Raw genomic sequence first — 20,874 nt, 5'->3', positions numbered from 1 at the left:
ATTGTTTTATTTATTTTGTTTGTATTGGTATGACATAAAAAAGTGGAGAAAAAAAAAGCCAAAACGGACACATTCCATGCAAAACTCCAAAAATGGAGTGGACAAAATAATTGGGACCCTTTCAAAATTGTAAGAAATAATTGCATTCCAAGTTTGTAATTAACCACTTCTGGACCGGAAGGATTTGCCCACTTAATGACCAGGCCGTTTTTTTCGATTCGGCACTGCGTTATTTTAACGGACAATTGCGCGGTCGTGTGACACTGTATCGAAAAAAAAATGATGTCCTTTTTTCCCCCACAAACAGAGATTTCTTTTGGTGGTATTTGATGAAGCCGCACGGCTGTCATTACAAGGAGTGGGAGGGGACGCCCCCCCCCCCCTCCCGCCGCCTTCCGCGGCTTGACCGGGTCTCCCGTTCCCCCGGGAGACCCAGGCAACCATCCTGCATGGCCACCAAAGAGAAGACCTGATCAAAGTCACATTCGGCTCTGATCGGGTATCCATGTAAAAAAAAACGGAAGTGATGTCATGACTTCCGGGTACTCGGCGCCAGATTAAAAAAAATGACAGCATTCAAAACAGCCAAACTTGGCGTCTTGAATGCTTTAAGTGCAGAGGAGGGGTTTGGGGTCTTTTAGACCCCCAGATCCCTCCACAAGAGTACCTGTAAAAATAAAAAATAAATTAAAAAATATATACGAAAATATCTACAAATATCGGCCAATACCGGTATGCGATGACCAAAATATCGGTATCAGTATCGGCAATAAAAAAACGATATCGGTCGATCACTAATTTATAGTATATCTGCTCACCTTAACACACTTATTTATAATTGTAGCAAGGAGCAGAACGATTACTACATGGATGGCGATATTCCAGAGTCTTCTCAGCAGACTGCCGCTTTTAAGGTTTTTCTGAAAGACAACATAATTACGTGTAACAACCTGAAGTAAAATGCGTGGATGCATAAATTAGATGAAGAAAGTATCAGAAGTACAGGAAACGGAATGATAATGGACTATGGATTTCCTTAAGAGATCGGTACAAAAAAGTCTTCTTAAAACAGAATGTATTCAAGTGTCTTTCCATCACACATCCAAAAAATAAGAGGATTATTCATTGTGTCAGGACAATGGGCGGAGCCATACAAATAATTCCTTTACATCCCATTGGTCAGATGTACATCCAGAACTGATGGTGTATAATGTAAATACAGCCTAATATTATATTGCCATTGTAGCACTACTCCCTTGGGAGCTGCTTGATGCGGATTCCCCTGGGTTACCCATAGCAACAACTTATGAATTCTTAATACTTTAAGTGTTTGGCTCAGTCAGAAAACAGTCCAGGGGATTTGGTTTTTATTTTTTTTTATTTTAGAACTTGGGATGGGAGAAGGGATGAGTGGGATACTCCAACTTGATAAACTATGCACAAATTGAGGACTTCTAGCTATGTTGTGTGCGGCAAGGCCGCTGCTTCACCTTGCCACTGAAGTGAAGTATTAGAAAGGCAAACTACTTGGTAGATTATTTTTCAGGATTCCACTTGACACCCCCTTCACTCTACTCTTCAGGGTTCTATTTGGCACCCCCTTTTCTATCATTGCTTGTGTGAGCTGACCTTCGGTTCACTGACCTCACTGGAGTGGTCCCCCTTCCTGGGCAGACCCCTTGACAAGCCCCCTGGTACTCATGGACACTGTTTTTCCCAGGTAGCTCTGTCCACAGCACCACCGTCAGCTTTTCCAGGACCCTCAAGGCTCAGCTCCACACCTGGCTCACTAGGCAGACTGCCTGTGACCACTTTCCTCAGACTGCAGAAGAAGAGACAGCCGTCATCCTCCTCCTGGGACTCTGCTTCCCGCCAAAAGATGCCCTGTCACATGTGTCCTCAGTATCTATGGTCAATCCCAGGATGCACTGCGGTTGTGCCCTCCCACTGGAATTACCACAACAGCCCGTGTGCCACTGGCTGGGTTTCCTCCACTGTCCAACAGGCTCCCTTATTGGATACAGGGGACACTCCCTCAGACCAAATGACTCACACCTGGACACATGCAAAAGGCATACCCAACAGATCAGGCTCCTCTGATAAGCAGATGGAGCAAACAATGCTTTTATTCTAGCACCTATCTAGGAGGGTGCTACACCATTTATTGCAAACAGCATACAGCTCCTTCAGGCTCTCTGGCCATCATGAGTGCATTGTATGGAAACCATGGCTTCTACAGAGTAGTGTTTGGAACCCAACCATACAGGTAAGACTGATAACCTTCACTGATTACAGTGAGGGTTTTTTGAGACCTTTCCCACCATATCATGTGTTGTTTTACTGTCTTGAGTGATAGGGTGAAGTAACCTAAATTGTTGGCACCAGGTCTACTACATGCCAGCTAAATTCTACAAGTTAAAAGAAGTATGGCCAACCTGATTTAGGCCACACTTCTTTTGTGGGTCACAGGCGTAAAATTATATTTGTCCTCCTGTGACCCAGAGTCAGCTGATAGAAAGCTATTGTCTAAGCTAGTGTAGCTGTAGTTACTTCAGTGTTTTCCAGCTTCCACAGGGATCACACAGGTATGGTATATACACCGTTATATTGGTCCAAGCTGGATCATTGTAATTATAAAAAATATCCATACCTGGAACTCATCTTTAAATCTACTGCCTTATGCTTGAAGGCTCAGTTCACACTGCCATGACTTTGGATCCGACTTGTGAGACCCAGAGTCACGTGACATGTGAAATCCCATGTTAGTCAATGAGAGCTAAATGTTGTAAAGCTTTATATGGAGTGATTGATGGTTTATTGCTTTCAGTGTATCCATCAATGAGATTTCCCCACACTTTCTGAACTTTACTTTCACTTCTTTATAGTTATAGCAAGAGCTGGTTTAGTAGAAAAACAGAAGAGAAATCCAAATCAAATCAATATTTGGTGCTCCCCCATTTGCCTTCAAACCAGCATCAAATCTTCTAGGTAGACTTGCACAAAGTTTTTGAAGGAACTCGGCAGGTAGGTTTTTCCAAACATCTTGGAGAACTAAGCACAGATCTTCTGTGCATGTCGGCTGCCTTAAATCCTTCTGTCTCTTCATGTAATCCCAGAATGACTCCATGATGTGGAGATCAGGGCTCTGTGGGGGCTAAAATGTAATTTTCAGACATACAGACCGTTCATTCCATCAGTTCAGTCACGTTTTATTTGTCATCGTTTTTTTTTCAGTCAACGTCAGATTTTCATCTTTTGTCATTCGTTTTTCATCCTTCATCATAATTTCCATCGTTTGTCATCCGTCGTCATCTGTTTTTCACCCGTTTGTCATCTGTTTTCATCCGTCTGTCATCATTTTCATCGTTTGTTATCCGTTTTTCATCCATTTTTCTTCCTTTATCATCATTTTCATAGTTTTTCCTCCATTGTCATCCGTTTTTCACCCATTGTCATTTGTTTTCATCAGTTTTTTATTTGTTTTAGTTTTTTTAACAAATGAAAAATAGGGCATCCATCCATTCAAAAAAACGGATGTTGACGGAAGTGGATGAAAATGAATGTAAATGAATGATTATCTATTTACATCAGTTTTTCCACAGAAATGCATTGATGTCAGTTTTTCATCCATCAACGGATGGATGAAAAACAGACGAACGGTCCGTATGTGTAAAAGGGGCCTTAAACTGAATATAGCTCTGAGCTGTATATTTGGGGTTGTTGTCCTCCTGCAGAATAATGTTGGGGCCAATTACACGCAGCTGAATTAATAAAACCCACCAGATTGAGATATGCTCACCTGTAATCTCTGGGCGATAATGGCAGCCAGGATGAAGCTGAGAAGCAGCGAGCCCAGAATCATGGTATTGATGAACTGGAGAAGACACACCAGGAGAAGACTGGAGGCCTGAATCATGTACAGGCTTCTCACCTACAGAAATCATAACATTAGCAAACATATATATATAACACACAGTATATATTATGGGTTGATGTACTTATTACTATTATTATCCTTTCATATAAAGCACCAATATGTTAGGTAGTAAAAGCCTCTATTGGTTTACATACTTCAGAAAAGCAATGGAAATTTCCTTAAAGTTAACCTGTGTCTTTGCTATGGTAGGGCAAAAAAATGGGTTCACCCTAACGCAGACCATGTAACAACATACTTCCTTCACTTTCTCACCCTTTCATTCCCCATAAAAGCAGAGCGACATACCTGGGTACTTCTGCCTATTGGGAATCATGCGACTTTCTCCACTTCCTCCCACATAACTACACTAAAGCAGGTGATTGGCAGCTCATACACACAGTACAGGGGAAGGGTGAGAGTCCTCAGCCCTTTGTAAGAGTCACATGGAGTCAGTGACATGTTCCTACTTACCTGAAACCTGCGGCTCCCAGAGCAGCAGAAAACCAAAGCAAAGTATGTGCTGCTGGCAGGATTAAAGCAAACCTGTTGGTTTGCTCCGATTGGACAAAGCACAGGCTTGCTTTAAAGTGATATTATAGCTTTGTTTTTTATTTGAATAAAATAACAAACATTTCTATCCTTCCCTGCTCTGTGCAATGCTTTTGCACAGAGCAGCCCCAATGCTTTTTCTTCTGGGGTACTCCACCAGCGCACAAGACCCCCTCCTCTTTGGCGGGTGCCCCCACAGAAAGCCACTTTCCATGGGGGCACCCATGCAGGCTTGCTCCCGAGCCCCGCTGCTGCGTCCACTGACACAGACAATGGGGCTCGGCCCCGCCAACCCGCTCCTGTGTCACAGCATTTGATTGACAGCAGTGGGAGCCAATGGCTCCCGCTGCTATCAATTTGCCCAATGAGGAAGGAGACAGAGGTGGGAGTCCCTGCACTCATGCACAATGCTGGATTGGATGAGGCAAGAAAAAGGTGGGGGCTGGAGGGAGCTGCAGCATTAATGGATTTGCACCCTAATGTATAGAATGCATTAAGGTTAAAAACCTTAACGCGCCACTGACCCGATGCAGCCCGGCACACATTGTGACGCTGTTGCATTCTAGCCATGCCTGTTTACTGTGTTCTTGCCTCGTGACCCATGGACTCATTCTCCCTTCTTTCCTACACTTTCCTCCTGTCCTCCCCCCCCCCTCCATGCCCCCCTCTGTCTCCTTTCCCTTCGCCCTCTCACCCCTAGGCGGCTGCCTCTTTATTACTGACCCTGGTCTTTCTGAATTTACCTGCCTTACCCCTAGAGCGTAGAGCATGTATCAGGGAGATTGATATGTTTAGTTGTTGCATGTTTGGGCTATGGCCCTTGCCCATACTTCCTTGCTACTATGCATGAGGTTTTTCTGTTCTCGGATGTCCATGGTCATTGTTATCATTACCTACATTGCCTCTGGGGGATACCCCCCCCCCACCTGTTGTTTATTGTATGGACTGTATCTGACCTTTTTGTCCCTTTATTTTTGCGTGTTTGCATTTTGAAAATTAAAATAAAGATTATATAAAAAAAAAACTTAATGCTTTTGAATCACTTTAAAGAAGAACTCCAGTCTGAAATAATTTGTAGTTTTATACTCCCCCATGCCTGCTGTGTCCTTAGTTTACATGTTTAACATTTGTCTGAAATTTTCTACCTTATATAGATTGTAAAGGATTTTTTTTTTTAAACAAACATGTTATATTTACCTGCTCTGTGAAATGGTTTTGCAGAGAGCAGCCCAGATCCTCCACTTCTCATGGCCCCCTGCTAGGTGCTTCTGGCTCCTCTTCCCTGCTAAGTGCCCCCATAACATAAGATATAGGGACACTCGTGTGTGCTCGCTCCCAAGTCGGCTATGTGTGTCCATAGACAAACAGAGCGCGTGGTTCAGCCCTGCCCCCTACTCCCTTCCCACTGACTGTGATTGACAGCAGCGGGAGCAAATGGCTCCCACTGCTGTTTCTGAACCAATGAGGAGGGAAAGAGCTGAGAGAGCTTCTCCTCTCATGCATATAACTGGATCGAGATCAGGGATCAGGTATAAGGGGGGCTAGGCTTATTGCTTCTGTTTAAGTAGGTAATACTGCACACAATATTGCTGAATACAGTAAGGACACAACAAATCCGTTCTACTAAACAACGGACACAAAATGAAATGGAAATTGCCGCTTGCAGGGGAATTCCTAAGGTCCCCAGATTCAGTGTGCACAGGAAGGAAAAAGCGGGGCTCTGTGCAGAAACCCTTTCTCTTCCAGATGCTCTTACATATATGTTTGCAGTACACATCACCCTTCACAGACTAGTTTAAAGCTGGCCATACAGGTATCAAAATTCAGCCGGTTCAACGCGGACTGGCTGAATTTTGATCCAAGTATGGGCAAGCAGGTTGTGGAAGTTTTGTGCACCACAAAGGACACAGCAGCTGTGACTGACACCGGTCACTTTGGGGAATTCCTTTATTACAGGTCTCAGTGAGGCTTCATAGTTGGCTGAGTAATATGCGCAGCTATGTTAGTCTGACAGATTAATTCACACGGACCTACCTTGCGGCTCGGAACCAAGTCCAGGCAGTCCAGGGCAAACAGCACCAAACCTTGCAGGAGTAACACAAACTGGTTGAACTGCCAGGTGAGACTGAAGAGGAACGAGGAAATGAACACTACAAGAAGGGACAGTCTCTGGAGAGGAACATGAAATTAAAGAAGATGTAAAAATATTCATGGACATTAGAAAAGAAAGCAAACTCAAAAACATTCAGATCGCATTTAAAAAAAAGTGGTCATTTGTGTGCTTTATTTTTTTTATATCTTTTAAGCAAAATTTCAGGCAGCTATATGATCAATAATACATCATTTAAAGTATTTTTTTATGCAAGCAATGAAAGTTCCCAATTTGGACTGGTCTTGCAGCCCCTGTACAGCAGAGGTCAGACAGGGAGAGAGAGAAGCAGCACAAGTAGACAATCAATTGTGCTGCAATGCAAGGAGCATGCTGATAGAAGAAGAGAGACGAATGCAAGAGAGAAAAGCTCATTGGTCTTCTGCTTCTCTCATCACCTTTCCAATTACAGGATGGTGTATTTAGCCGGTTGCCTGAATTCAGCTTTAAAAAAAAAAAAAAAGACTAGAATGTCCCACAGACCGCTGTGCTCATCTCTCGGACAAGCGCTTACCTCCTTCACTCTGGTCAGGTCCGGCCTAAGCAAATAGGAAATGGTGGCAATCTGAACAGCAAAAAAAGGCAGAGCCCAGTTTTCTCTCAGAGGAATGGTGAATTCTACCCGCGTGGTGTCAATTCTGTAGAATTAAAAAAACAAAAGAGAAATCAGAGTTGTCGCAGGCCATGAAGGTATAATTCTTTCCGTGTGAAATGATTGGCTCAAATGTAGACCTTTTGCAAAAATTTTGCTCTGAAAAAAAAAAAGAAAAGGTTGCTGGAGAAGTGCCTGAATGAGCTGCCGAGGGTCTCCACCACCAAACACAGAGAAGGTGCCTCCAGTATTTAAATAAATAGATTTATTGATCACTTTATCCCTGTTTTTGTTAACTTGTAATTCATCAAAAATTATTGTTTCCAGCAATGGTGTTGTTTGGCAGGAACGACAGCTTATATAATATTTTCTTGTTATATTTATATAAAATAATGGGTGTGGGGGCTTTTTGTTGGGCATGATTTTTTATTTTTTTGGGGGGGGGGGCAGCATTTCCTTCTTGGGCCCAGGCAGCATAATGTCTTGGACCAGCCCTAAAGGTTAGTAACACAGCCTCTTCCTCTACGCCCTAGGAATAATGAGCATTTACCCCATGCAATGCCAGGGGGGTCCGTTTTTCAAAAGTATTTTTTGCTCCAAATGCATCTTCCAGGTGCGCCTTGCAGCAAAGGCCGGGTATAGGTGGGGCAGTTGGAATACTGGTGAGGAGAAGCACTGGACACCTTCACTCCCATAGTGCTATATGCTGGGTGTCCAGTGCGCCCCTGTGCTTTTGAGGGGTGGCCTCCCTCCAGGCTCACCTGCCCTCTGCCTATCTATTATAATGCATGTGCTTCTACTATGGAGGCTCTCAAAGTTTAGAGTTAGGACTGCAGATAATTCTGGGATGCTGTGAAGTGGCTCTGCAGCTTACGCATGTATTTGCAAATGTGTGAAAACGAAACCAACATGTAACAACCACTTGCCGCCAAACCCCGTACCTGTACATCATTGGCTTCAAGTGATTGTACCGGGATGATATGCAGCTGCAGGCATCACCCTGGTACCAGCAGTCGGCTTTCTTGTAATAACAACTAATACGGCTAAGCAGGCGCTCGGCTGTTACTACAAGCAGCAGGAGGAGACCATCCACCCCCCCCCCACCGCCACCTTCCGCGGCTCATCCGGGCTCTCCCGTCCCACCAGGAGACCCGAGCCACCAGCCGGCACGTCCGTCGGCTGGCCAGAGACCTGAACAAATCCAGAATCAGTTTGGTTTCAGACGTAGTAACCTGGAAGCGACGGTTTATTTGGAAGCCAACAGAGACAGTTTTAAAAAATTCAAAGTAATAAAAAACGCCAATCTTGGCGTTTTAAATACTTCAAGTGCAGAGGAGGGTTTTGGTTTATTAGACCCCAGATCCCTCCATAAAGAGTACCTGTCACTGCCTATTGCTGTCACAAGGGATGTTTACATTGCTTGTGACAGCAATAAAAGTGATCTTTTTTTTTTTTTTTAAAAGGGACAGTGTAAAAAATAAATAAAATAAATAAGAAACAATTTTTTTTAAAAGCGCCCCCATGCTTTTGTGCCAAAGAAAACGCATACGTAAGTCGCACCCGTAAACGCAAACAGTGTTCAAACTACACGTGTGAGATATCATTGCGATCATTAGAGCGGGAGAAATAATTCTAGCACAAGACCTCCTCTGTTATTCTAAACAGGCAATCGTTAACATTTTTTAAAGCGTGGACTATGGAGATTTTTAAAGTACAGTAGTTTGTCGCTATTCCACAAGTGTGCGCAATCTTAAAGCATGTCATGTTAAGTATCTATTTACTCTGCGTAGCATCATCTTTCACAGTATAGAACAAAATTGGGCCAACTTTACTTTTTTTTTTTTAATTCATTGAAGTGTATTTTTTTCCCAAAAAATTGCGTAGAAAGACTGAAGCCCCCATACAGTGTGACATAAAATATTGTAACGACCGCCATTTTATGTCTAGGGTCTCTTCTAAAAAAGAAAAAAAAAAAAATATATATATATATATATATATATATATATATATATATATATATATATATATATATATATATATATATATATATATATATATATATATATATATATATATATATATATATATATATATATATATATGTCAAGACAAAATCAGTATTTTTTGCTAGAAAATTACTTAGAACCCCCAAATATTTTATATATTATATATATATATATATATATATATAAAATATTTGGGGGTTCTAAGTAATTTTCTAAGTAATTTTCTAGCAAAAAAATACTTATTTTAACTTGTAAGCAACAAGTGTCAGAGATATGCCTGGTCTTCAGGTGGCTCACGCATTCTGTTAGGATAGTTCGGTTGGTTGCAGGCTGGTCGGTACGTTGAGCTGGGAATTTTTTTGGTTTTAACATATGCTGTAGCCCAGAGTTCAGTAATGACAAAGTTATTTCCGAACAAATGGGCCCCATGGCAGATCATATAAAAAACTGGTTGGATCCATAGAAGGATGTACAGGTGTAAAAACTAAACTGGTTTATTAAAATGAAAAAAAAAAAAAAATCATGCACACACCCCGATATGATTATTTACATTGAGTAGAAAGGGGAAAATATTGCCCTATAAAAGCGAATGAAAACCTTTGAAAGGCTTCTCTGGGTGAACTCTGCATACAAGAGGCAAGCAGTGTTTCAGAGTGGTGCCATCGCAGTACACAGAGCAGCTGCTGGCGGGAGCCGAGCGCATGGCCCGTTACTGCGATATGCATATAAAATGACACCATTAGCCGCCTGTCATTGACGACTTGTAGATGTCGATTCTGAATTGAACTTTACCTGTTAACAATGTACCATAGAGCCGCTAATGATCCAGAAAGCCAAGTCCCACTGAGCAGCCAGCTGTTAATATACAGAGCCGCCACGTACAGCGTCTGCAGCCCGAACAGCGTATAGATGTAGAAATAGACGGAATCCAGCAGGCTCTGTAAGGACGACAACTTCACAATGAAAAGACAGCAATAAAGGCAACAGTAAAGCTCTGTGAAATGGCAAATGCAGTGTTAATGACTCTTTGCAAAATCCTCACACTTCAATGATATCCTAAAGGGTTAGTAAAGGCACTTTTTTTTTTTTTTTCAAAATAAAATAATAAACATGTTATATTCACCTGCTCTGTGCAATGGTATTGCACAGAGCAACCTCAAAGCTGCCCTTCAGAAGTCCCCTGCTGGCGATCTTGGCTCCTCCTCTTCTCTGTGTGCCCCCAAAGCAAGCCACTTGCTATGGGGGCACACAGTGTGTGCTTGCTCCTGAGCCACGCTCTATAGACACACACAGGGCAGCTTGGCCCTGCCCCCTGCTTCCTCCTCACAGCATGACTGACAGAAGCAGAAGCCAATGGGTCCTGCTGCTGCACGAGTCCCTTGATTGCTTGAGGACTCGGGTAAGTGTTTAGGTTAGGTGAGGGAGGACAGCAAGATGTAAAACTTTTTTTTACTTTAATGCAGGGAATGAATTAAGGTACAAAAAAAAGTTTTGGCTTTAGAACCACTTTAAAGCCTAACCGTTGACTAAAGTCCCCTCGCCGTTTCCAGCCTCCAGTACAGCACAACTTCTAACCTTCAACCTCCAGTACAGCACCCTTTCTAGCCTCTGACCTCCAACAAAGCACCCCTTCTAGCCCCCCTTTTCCAGTAGAGCATTACTTCTAGCCTCCCATCTCAATTAGGGCAGCCCCTCTAGCCCCCTCCACCTCCAGTAGGGCACTCCTTCTAGCTACTCACTTCCAGTAGGGAATCCTTCTAGCCCCCCCACCTCAAGTAGGGCACCCCTTGTATTCCCCCCCCCCCCCCCCCAGCTTCAGTAGGACACTCCTTCTAGCTAGTAACCTCCAGTGGCACACTACTTCTAGCCCCTCACTTCCAATAGAGTGCCCCTTCTAACTCCCAACCTCCAGTAGAGCACCACTTCTAGCCTCCAATCTTCAAGAGGATCACCCCTTCTAGCCCCCTATCTCCAGGGGATCCCATAGGTAGTGCACATACACACTTGAACCAATGTAACTATACAAAAATGCCATACAGGGTATTCAGCTGGAATTCAATATACAGTACAATCTCTTTTTCCAGGTGTCTTTGGACTGGTTGGCTGACATCACAGGCCCCCCTTCACCCTCTTTTTCCAACACTGGGGGTTAGATCCTAAATGTTGCAGAGAGAAGTGCCACACAATGATGTGGTGCCACTCTTTATAGGAAAACACAAAGCACACTACAGCCCCACTTAGGGACTACTCCTCCCTAATGTTTCACCCAACAGGGGCTTGATCACAAAGATGGCAATCTCTAAGGCATTCTCAGGAGAGTTCAGGGTGGAGCCCTGACTCTGTCACTTCACCTGATGCTCCTTAAAGTAACATTAAAGTAGTTATAAAGGCACAAGGTTTGTTACCTTCATGCATTAATTCGAAGATAAAAAAAAACCGTATGTGTGCAGGCACCCACCCCCCAATACTTACCCAAGCCCCCTCTCGATCCAGTGATGTCCTTGAGAGCCTTGCCCCTCCGGGGTCTTGCGCTCCTGATTGTCTCACTGGCTGTGATTGCCAATCGGGAGGCGGAGGGGTAGGGGCCGAACCATTGCTCTGTATGTGAATGGACACACAGAGCAGCAGCTCGGCTCGGGCCCTCATAGCAAGCACCCAACAGGGGGGAGGAGCCAGGAGTGCCAGGGTGGGACCTGGGAAAAGGAGGATCCAGGCTGCTCTGTGCAAAATCATTACACAGAGCAGGTAAGCATAACATGTTGTTATTGTAATGAAAAAAAATGAAAGCTTTACAATCACTTTAAGCCTTCATTTTTGTTTTTCAGTAAAATAATAAACATGTTATACTTACCTGCTCTGTGTAATGGTTTTTCACAGAGCATCCCTGATCCTCCTTTTCTGGGGTCCCTCACCAGCGCTCCAAGCCCCTCCTCTTCAGGGTGTGCCCCCATTGAAAGTCGCTTGCCATTGGGGCATTCGTGCTTCTGAGCCGCCCAGTCTGCATCTATTGATACAGACTGGGCAACTTTGCCCCGCTCCCTCATTACAGCATTTGATTGACAGCAGCGTGAGCCAATGCTGCTATCAATCTGCCCAATGAGGAGGGAGACAGCGGTGACAGCTCTGGTGCATATCGCTGGATCAGATCAGGCTTGGGTAAGAATGAAGGGTGGGGGGCTGGGGTGGATCCTGCAGCAGAGAAGGTTTTTTAAAAACCTTGAGGCTTTGGAATCACCTTTGCTTCTAGGTCAGAGTGGCCTGAATGATGTCATCAAACCTGTGTAAGCTCCACTATAAAGCTTATACAGGGCTTTACTCCTGGCTTCGATAAAGGATATATAGAGCAGTGAGGGGAGTATAAGGGTTGGGGGCTTTGGTTTTAAAGGGGTAATTCGGGGGAAAAATTGCAGTCTTAATCTATCCGTTATTACATATGTGCTCCAATACAGGGGACTCTCAAAATTGTAGAGTTAAAGAATAACTAAAGGCAAGTTAGTTTTGGATAGCATGGAAAGGGATTAGAACTAGGGCTGCAACTAACGATTATTTTCATAATCGATTAGTTGGCCGATTATTGTTTCGATTAATCGACTAATCGGATAAAAACCTCCAAAAAAAAAAAAAGGTTGGTGTATAATTTAGTTAATATTCTTGAATATCTATATGCAGTGGTAAATATAAATATCCAGCTACCGTATATACTCGAGTATAAGCCGACCCGAGTATAAGCCGAGGCCCCTACTTTTACCACAAAAAGATGGGAAAAATGATTGACTCGAGTATAAGCCTAGGGTGAGAATGCAGGGCGGCGGGCATGGTACAGGAGAATGCAGGGTGACTGGCATGGTGCAGGAGAATGCAGGGCGGCGGGCATGGTACAGGAGAATGCAGGGTACTGGCATGGTACAAGAGAATGCAGGGTACTGGCATGGTACAAGAGAATGCAGGGTACTGGCATGGTACAGGAGAATGCAGGGTACTGGCATGGTACAAGAGAATGCAGGGTACTGGCATGGTACAAGAGAATGCAGGGTACTGGCATGGTACAGGAGAATGCAGGGTACTGGCATGGTACAGGAGAATGCAGGGTACTGGCATGGTGCAGGAGAATGCAGAGTACTGGCATGGTACAGGAGAATGCAGAGTACTGGCATGGTACAGGAGAATGCAGGGTGACTGGCATGGTACAGGAGAATGCAGGGTACTGGCATGGTACAAGAGAATGCAGAGTACTGGCATGGTACAGGAGAAGGAGAATGCAGGGTGACTGGCATGGTACAGGAGAATGCAGGGTACTGGCATGGTACAAGAGAATGCAGAGTACTTGCATGGTACAGGAGAATGCAGGGTGACTGGCATGGTACAGGAGAATGCAGGGTACTGGCATGGTACAGGAGAATGCAGGGTACTGGCATGGTACAGGAGAATGCAGGGTACTGGCATGGTACAGGAGAATGCAGAGTACTGGCATGGTACAGGAGAATGCAGGGTACTGGCATGGTACAGGAGAATGCAGGGTACTGGCATGGTACAGGAGAATGCAGAGTACTGGCATGGTACAGGAGAATGCAGGGTACTGGCATGGTACAGGAGAATGCAGGGTACTGGCAAGGTACAAGAGAATGCAGAGTACTGGCAAGGTACAAGAGAATGCAGAGTACTGGCATGGTACAGGAGAATGCAGGGTACTGGCATGGTACAAGAGAATGCAGAGTACTGGCATGGTACAGGAGAATGCAGGGTGACTGGCATGGTACAGGAGAATGCAGGGTACTGGCATGGTACAGGAGAATGCAGGGTACTGGCATGGTGCAGGAGAATGCAGGGTACTGGCATGGTGCAGGAGAATGCAGGGTACTGGCATGGTACAGGAGAATGCAGGGTACTGGCATGGTACAGGAGAATGCAGGGTACTGGCATGGTACAGGAGAATGCAGGGTACTGGCATGGTACAGGAGAATGCAGGGTACTGGCATGGTACAGGAGAATGCAGGGTACTGGCATGGTACAGGAGAATGCAGGGTACTGGCATGGTGCAGGAGAATGCAGGGTACTGGCATGGTACAGGAGAATGCAGGGTACTGGCATGGTACAGGAGAATGCAGGGTACTGGCATGGTACAGGAGAATGCAGGGTACTGGCATGGTACAGGAGAATGCAGGGTACTGGCATGGTACAGGAGAATGCAGGGTGACTGGCCTGGTACAAGAGGATCCGGCGTTGTGGGCATACTACAGGAGATGCAGTGCTGTGGGCATGGTACAGGTGGACCATGCCCGCAGCACTGCATCCCTTGTAGTATGCCCGCAGCCCTGCATAATGGCAGGTAGTGCAGCCGTTTCACTTACCTGTTCCAGAGGCGCCTTCATTTTAAAAATGGCGCCGCCTGGCGCCGACACGTCATTGCGCACGCACCGCCGCCGCTCGTATACTTTCGGCTATTCCCGGACTCTCCTGAGCGGCGGCGGCGCGTGCGCGGTGACATGTTTGCGCCGGGCGGCGCCATTTTTAAAGCTTCAGCACGTCGGAGCGGCCGGGAACTTTTTTTTTTTTTTTCTTGACTTGAGTATAAGCCGAGGGGGATGTTTTCAGCACAAAAAAATGTGCTGAAAAACTCGGCTTATACTCGAGTATATACGGTATATAGTTGGATATTTAATCCACTCTGAGACAGAGTCTGGCCCCTCCTGCCTTCAAAGTGCCCCTATAGGAAGCAGCAAAGTATAGTACTGTACAGAATGTCCCTATAGCAAGGTAAAAAAAACCTCTGCCTTTAGAATCACTTGGTTCCTTCTCTTGCCCAGGACTACATTTCCCATGAGGCATTGCTCCTCACACATTCACAAGTTCTCTGCCATCGACATACATGTAAGGACAGTGTAATGAGCTGTATGTGTGTTGCACTGTATTTTCCGATATGTAAACAAATAATGCATTCTGTATGCAGGACAACTAATCAGCTGACCGATTAATCGATTACGAAAATAGTTGACAACTATTTTCATAATCGATTAATCGATTCGTTGTTTCAGCTCTGATTAGAACCCCTGTCAGTTTTTATTGCTGCCTGTTCCTTCGTCAGGGAGATTCACCCTATTTGTCCTGTTTACCATTATCATTGAAAATAAAAGAAAAATAAAAGAAAATCCCAAATTTTGGGTTGTCCCCAGAAAAGTAATCGAGGGGAAATCTTCCAATGGGGAGACTAGTTTTGGTGACCTGGGGGGTCCCCAAGGAATTATTTTCATTTGCAGGGATTTCCTCTCACTTCCTGTTTGGCTTTGGGACAGGAAGTGAAGGGAAATCTCCCCAATGGGACACAGATGGCGGACAAAAAATCTAAAAGGGGTTATAACCCTCCCTTACTCTGTCCAAAATGTAAAAGACGTTTTGCCTATAGTTCTACTCTAACCACTTGCCCACCAGCTGCCGTACATATACTGCGTCAGGTCGGCTCATTCCCGCGAAATGACGTACCTGTACTTCGCTTCACGGGACCGCGATTAGGGGTGCGCGTCCATTCTTAACCCCTTCCCTGCCAGTGTCATTATTACAGTAACAATGCATATTTTTAGCACTGATTAATGTAGTAATGTCACTGGTACCCCCCAAAAGTGTCAAAAATGTAATTTAGGTGTCCAATCTGTCCGCCGCAATGTCACAGTCCCGCTAAAAAGATCGCCACCATTACTAGTAAAAAAAATAAAAAAATTTCCCCTAGTTTGTAGACAAACCAATCAATATACAGTAAACCCCCCTCCATTGCGGGGGTTACGTTCCGGACCCAGCCGCGAAAAGTGAAATTCCGCGAAATAGAAAAACCCTATTAAAATGCATTGTAGGCATGTTTTTTTACTGTCACTGTACGTGTAAAAGCATTTTAAGGTCTTTAAACACACTTTTAACAATAGAAACTCATTTAAACACATAAAAGATACTAAGAGACAGAGCAAGAGCTATGGAAAACACAAAAATATTTCATTTTCAATGATTTATATAGTAAAATAACATTACAAAAAAAAAAAACGCAATATACCGAGACCGCAAAAACTGAACTGCGATGGAGCGGGGGATTACTGTACACTTATATCTTTCCCGTAGTTAGTAGACGCAATAACTTTTGCGCAAACCAATCAAAATACGCTTATTGCGATTTTTTTTTTACCAAAAATATGTAGCAGAATACAAATTGGCCTAAAATGATGAGAAAATTAGATTTTGACATTTTTTTTATTTTTTTTTTATGAGATAGCAGAAAGTAAAAAATAGTTTTTTTTTCCGAAAATTGTCGCATTTTTTTTTGCTTATAGCGCAAAAAATAAAAAATAAAAATTGCAGAGGTGACCAAATACCACCAAAAGAAATCTCTATTTGTGGGAAATATTTGTGGGAAAAAAAGGCATCAATTTTATTTGGGTACAGCATCGCACGACCGCACAATTTTCCGTTAACGCGGTGCCGATTCACAAAAAAAATGGCCTGGTCATTAAGGGGGCAAATCCTTCCGGTCCAGAACTGGTTGAGACTGCAATACACTGGGGTGCCATGGCATGGCTGCTGCAGCTGACGCAGATATTTGCAAATGTGTGCAAACTAAGGGCTCTTTCACACGGGCGATCCGATCAGATCCGCCTGTCAGTTTTTTAGGCGGATCTGATCGGATCCTCCATGCATCTCTATGGGGCAGCGGATGTCAGCGGAGACACCTCCGCTGACACCCGCTGCCATCCGCATCCGATCCTGTGCGTGAAATCTGGACGGATGGAAACCCTATTTTTCCATCCGTTCAGTAATCGGATCGGATCGGGTGAGAGCGGACAGGCGGTCCGCTCTCATCCGATCCCCCATAGAGAGCAGCGGGGGCTGTGACACCTCCCTCTCTGCACTGCAAGCGGAGACGGAGCTGTCATCCGCCAGGGGAGATTACTTCGGATTTCATGAACTAGTACGTGTTTTTTAATATCATGCAGGGAAATAATTAGAAAAGTGGATATATCATGGTTAACAGGTGGAAGATCCTCTTTAAAAGAAATTCATACACATACAGTATATACTCCTAAATCCAAAAAGACTCACCCAAAGATTGAAGGTTCTGTAGATGACAGCCAGGAGAAGCTCCTGGTACACATTCATCCTCTCCAGAATATTGATGGTCCTCATGGACTCTGTTCTGTTGTCATTGATTAAATCAGTGATTCCTACAGGAGACAAAGACAGAGAAGGTTCGCCAATGCAGAGGACAGGAAAGTGTCTTTGCTGTCCAATCACATTCCAGCAGAAAAATCAAGCAATGCAATGTGATTGGTTATTATGGCCAATAAAGACATTGAGGGGAATTTATAGAAAAAAATCCTGGAAGCGGATTGGTTTCATATACATCCAAATATACTTGAGTATTGTTGTGCAATATCCTCTGTGAAAATTTTTTGTATTTTGTGCACTTTTAATCGGTTTACGCCCGCCCGCCGCAGATGTACTGCGGCAGGCAGCCGCTCCCAGGAAAATCGCTGTACTACGCTCGCTCTCGGGAGTCTAGGGGGCGAGCGCGCCCCGTGCCGGCACGCTCGCGCCCCCACTCGTCAGCGGGGAAGCCGATACGGCGGGCAGGCGGCTCCGATTGCTGCCTGACACCCGCGATCGTTCCCCGCCGAGAGAGGACGGTCGGCTGTTGTAAACACGGCTGACCGTTCTTCTCCCTGGGATGATCATAGAGACCATATGATCCTTCTATATAGGATCGAATGTCTCTATGGTCATTTCACAAGCCCCGCCCCCCCCCCACAGTTAGAATCACTACCCTAGGCTCACATTTAACCCCTTGATCCCCCACAGGGTTAACCCCTTCCCTGCCAGTGTCATTATTACAGTGACAGTGCATATTTTTAGCACTGATTACTGTAGTAATGTCACTGGTCCCCCCAAAAGTGTCCAAAAATGTCAGTTAGGGGTCTGATCTGTCCACTGCAATGTCGCAGTCCCGCAAAAAAAACGCTGATCGCCACCATTACTAGTAAAAAAATAAAAATGACATAAATATCTTTTCCCTAGTTTATAGATGCGATAACTTTTGCGCAAACCAATCAATATGCACTTATTGTGATTTTTTTTTTTTTTTTTACCAAAAATATGTAGCAGAATACAAATTGGCCTAAAATGATGAAAACATTTGATTTCTACATTTTTTTTATTGGGAATGTTATATAGCAGAATATAGCAGTTATATTTTTCAGAATTGTTGCTCTTTTTTTGTTTATAGCAGAAAAAATAAAAATCGCAGAGGTGATCAAATACCACCAAAAAAAGTTCTATTCGTGGGAAAAAAAAGACATCAATTTTATTTGGGTACAACGTCGCAATTGTCTGTTTTATGTAACGCAGTGCCGAATCGCAAAAAATGGCCTGGTCATTAAAGCGGAGTTCCGCCCCCCCCCCCCGTCCAAAAATTAAAAGTCAGCAGCTACACATACTGTACACATACTGTACACATACTGTAGCTGCTGACTTTTAATATTAGGACACTTACCTGTCCTGGAGTCCAGCGATGTCGGCACCGTAGCCGATGAGTACCTTCGCTATCTGTGTTTCCATCGGCTGTCAGGTGCTGCCGCCGCCATCGCCGATAAGGGAACCCGGCAGTGAAGCCTTCAGCTTTACGGGCGGGTCCCTACTGCGCATGCGCAAAGCACGCTGCGCATTCGGATTGGCTCGGAGTCGGAGGGTAGGAGGAGGGGGCCAAACTTCGCCGCGGCGCCGTTTCCAGGAAGTGGGGAATGGTACCTGTCAAAAACAGGTACCCATTCCCCCCTCCCCCCTGAAAGGTGCCAAATGTGGCACCGGAGGGGGGGGGGGGAAGCAAATGAGCAGAAGTTCCACATTTGGGTGGAAAATCTTCTGGTCCAAAAGTGGTTAAAGGGCCAGGTGTCACATGACTCAGCTTTTAAACAACAGGTCGCTAGGCCTCAGCTGAGCCCCCCCATGCTTCCTGTCTTTCCCCTTCATCCTGACTGCCTGTTTTCTCCACGTCTTCTGAGTCCCAACCCTTTCCAGAACTAAAATGCCTCCTTTGTGTATTCCCTGCTGCCTGGGTCCATGAGTACCTTCGCTATCTGTGTGCTCCTGTGTCCTCCTCCCATCTGTATCTTGGAGTGTCCCTGTGCTGTAGTAGAAGACCCCCATGTGCACATCCCAACATACCTGTGTGCATAAAGCATAAGACATAGAGAGTACCTTGAGCAATGGATGGGGCGTGGAGCACTTGCTTATAGTAAGAATAATACAGTCCGCACTCTGTCCTGAATGAGATTTCTCTCTCCACCTCCTGAACAATGAGAAGAAAAAACAGGATGGTTACCTACAATCTGTACCCCGACCATAACAACGCATCTCATTTAGGACACTTGCTTAAAGTGCCTACCGATTCAACATTTTTATGTGTTTCTGATGCTTTTTTGAAACGTTAATGAAGCTTTACAAAGGCCTTGTGTGTGTTGATTTTCTCTTTGTTTTAAAAGGGCAAAGTAGAGCCCCAGCTCAGTAGTACCCCCCACTCAGCAGATCCCCAGCTCATTAGTAGTCTCATTCAGCAGATCCCCCCGCTCATTAGTACTCTCATTCAGCAGATTCCCAGCTCATTAGTACTCTCATTCAGCAGATCCCCAGCTCATTAGTACTCTCATTCAGCAGATCCCCAGCTCATTAGTACTCTCATTCAGCAGATTCCCAGCTCATTAGTACTCTCATTCAGCAGATCCCCAGCCCATTAGTACTCTCATTCAGCAGATCCCCAGCTCATTAGTAGTCTCATTTAGCAGATCCCCAACTCATTAGTACTCTCATTCAGGAGATCCCCAGCTCATTAGTACGCTCATTCAGCAGATCCCCAGCTCATTAGTACTCTCATTCAGCAGATCCCCAGCTCATTAGTACTCTCATTCAGCAGATCCCCAACTCATTAGTACTCTCATTCAGGAGATCCCCAGCTCATTAGTACGCTCATTCAGCAGATCCCCAGCTCATTAGTACTCTCATTCAGCAGATCCCCAGCTCATTAGTACTCTCATTCAGCAGATTCCCAGCTCATTAGTACGCTCATTCAGCAGATCCCCAGCTCATTAGTACTCTCATTCAGCAGATTCCCAGCTCATTAGTACGCTCATTCAGCAGATCCCCAGCTCATTAGTAATCTCATTCAGCAGATTCCCAGGTCATTAGTAGTCTCATTCAGCAGATTCCCAGCTCATTAGTAGTCTCATTCAGCAGATTCCCAGCTCATTAGTACTCTCATCAGCAGATCCCCAGCTCATTAGTACTCTCATTCAGCAGATCCCCAGCTCATTAGTACTCTCATTCAGCAGATTCCCCAGCTCATTAGTAGTCTCATCAGCAGATCCCCCAGCTCATTAGTAGTCTCATTCAGCAGATTCCCAGCTCATTAGTACTCTCATCAGCAGATCCCCAGCTCATTAGTACTCTCATTCAGCAGATTCCCAGCTCATTAGTACTCTCATTCAGCAGATTCCCAGCTCATTAGTACTCTCATCAGCAGATCCCCAGCTCATTAGTACTCTCATTCAGCAGATCCCCAGCCCATTAGTACTCTCATTCAGCAGATTCCCCAGCTCATTAGTACTCTCATTCAGCAGATTCAGAGGTCATTAGTACT

The 20,874-nt window shown here is 44.7% G+C and overlaps 1 protein-coding gene across 1 annotated transcript in view; it reads right to left on the bottom strand.

Moving 5' to 3' along the window:
• DPY19L3 (dpy-19 like C-mannosyltransferase 3) overlaps window positions 1-20,874 on the bottom strand; it is a 98,391-nt gene that overhangs the window by 54,860 nt on the left and 22,657 nt on the right. The window contains exons 4-10 of the mRNA XM_082270645.1: window positions 19,440-19,530; window positions 17,289-17,410; window positions 10,005-10,150; window positions 7,129-7,252; window positions 6,500-6,634; window positions 3,800-3,931; window positions 819-920 (exon numbers count right to left, since the gene is read on the bottom strand). Of these exons, the coding sequence (XP_082126771.1) occupies window positions 819-920; window positions 3,800-3,931; window positions 6,500-6,634; window positions 7,129-7,252; window positions 10,005-10,150; window positions 17,289-17,410; window positions 19,440-19,530 (852 nt within the window). The remainder of the gene's footprint in view (window positions 1-818; window positions 921-3,799; window positions 3,932-6,499; window positions 6,635-7,128; window positions 7,253-10,004; window positions 10,151-17,288; window positions 17,411-19,439; window positions 19,531-20,874) is intronic.

This window comes from Pelophylax lessonae (assembly GCF_965119305.1).
Source record: "Pelophylax lessonae genome assembly, chromosome: 10".
Classification (NCBI taxonomy): Eukaryota; Metazoa; Chordata; class Amphibia; order Anura; family Ranidae; genus Pelophylax; species Pelophylax lessonae.
The sequence above is the reverse complement of the archived record's forward strand: the minus strand, read 5'-3'. Positions and strand labels throughout refer to the sequence as shown.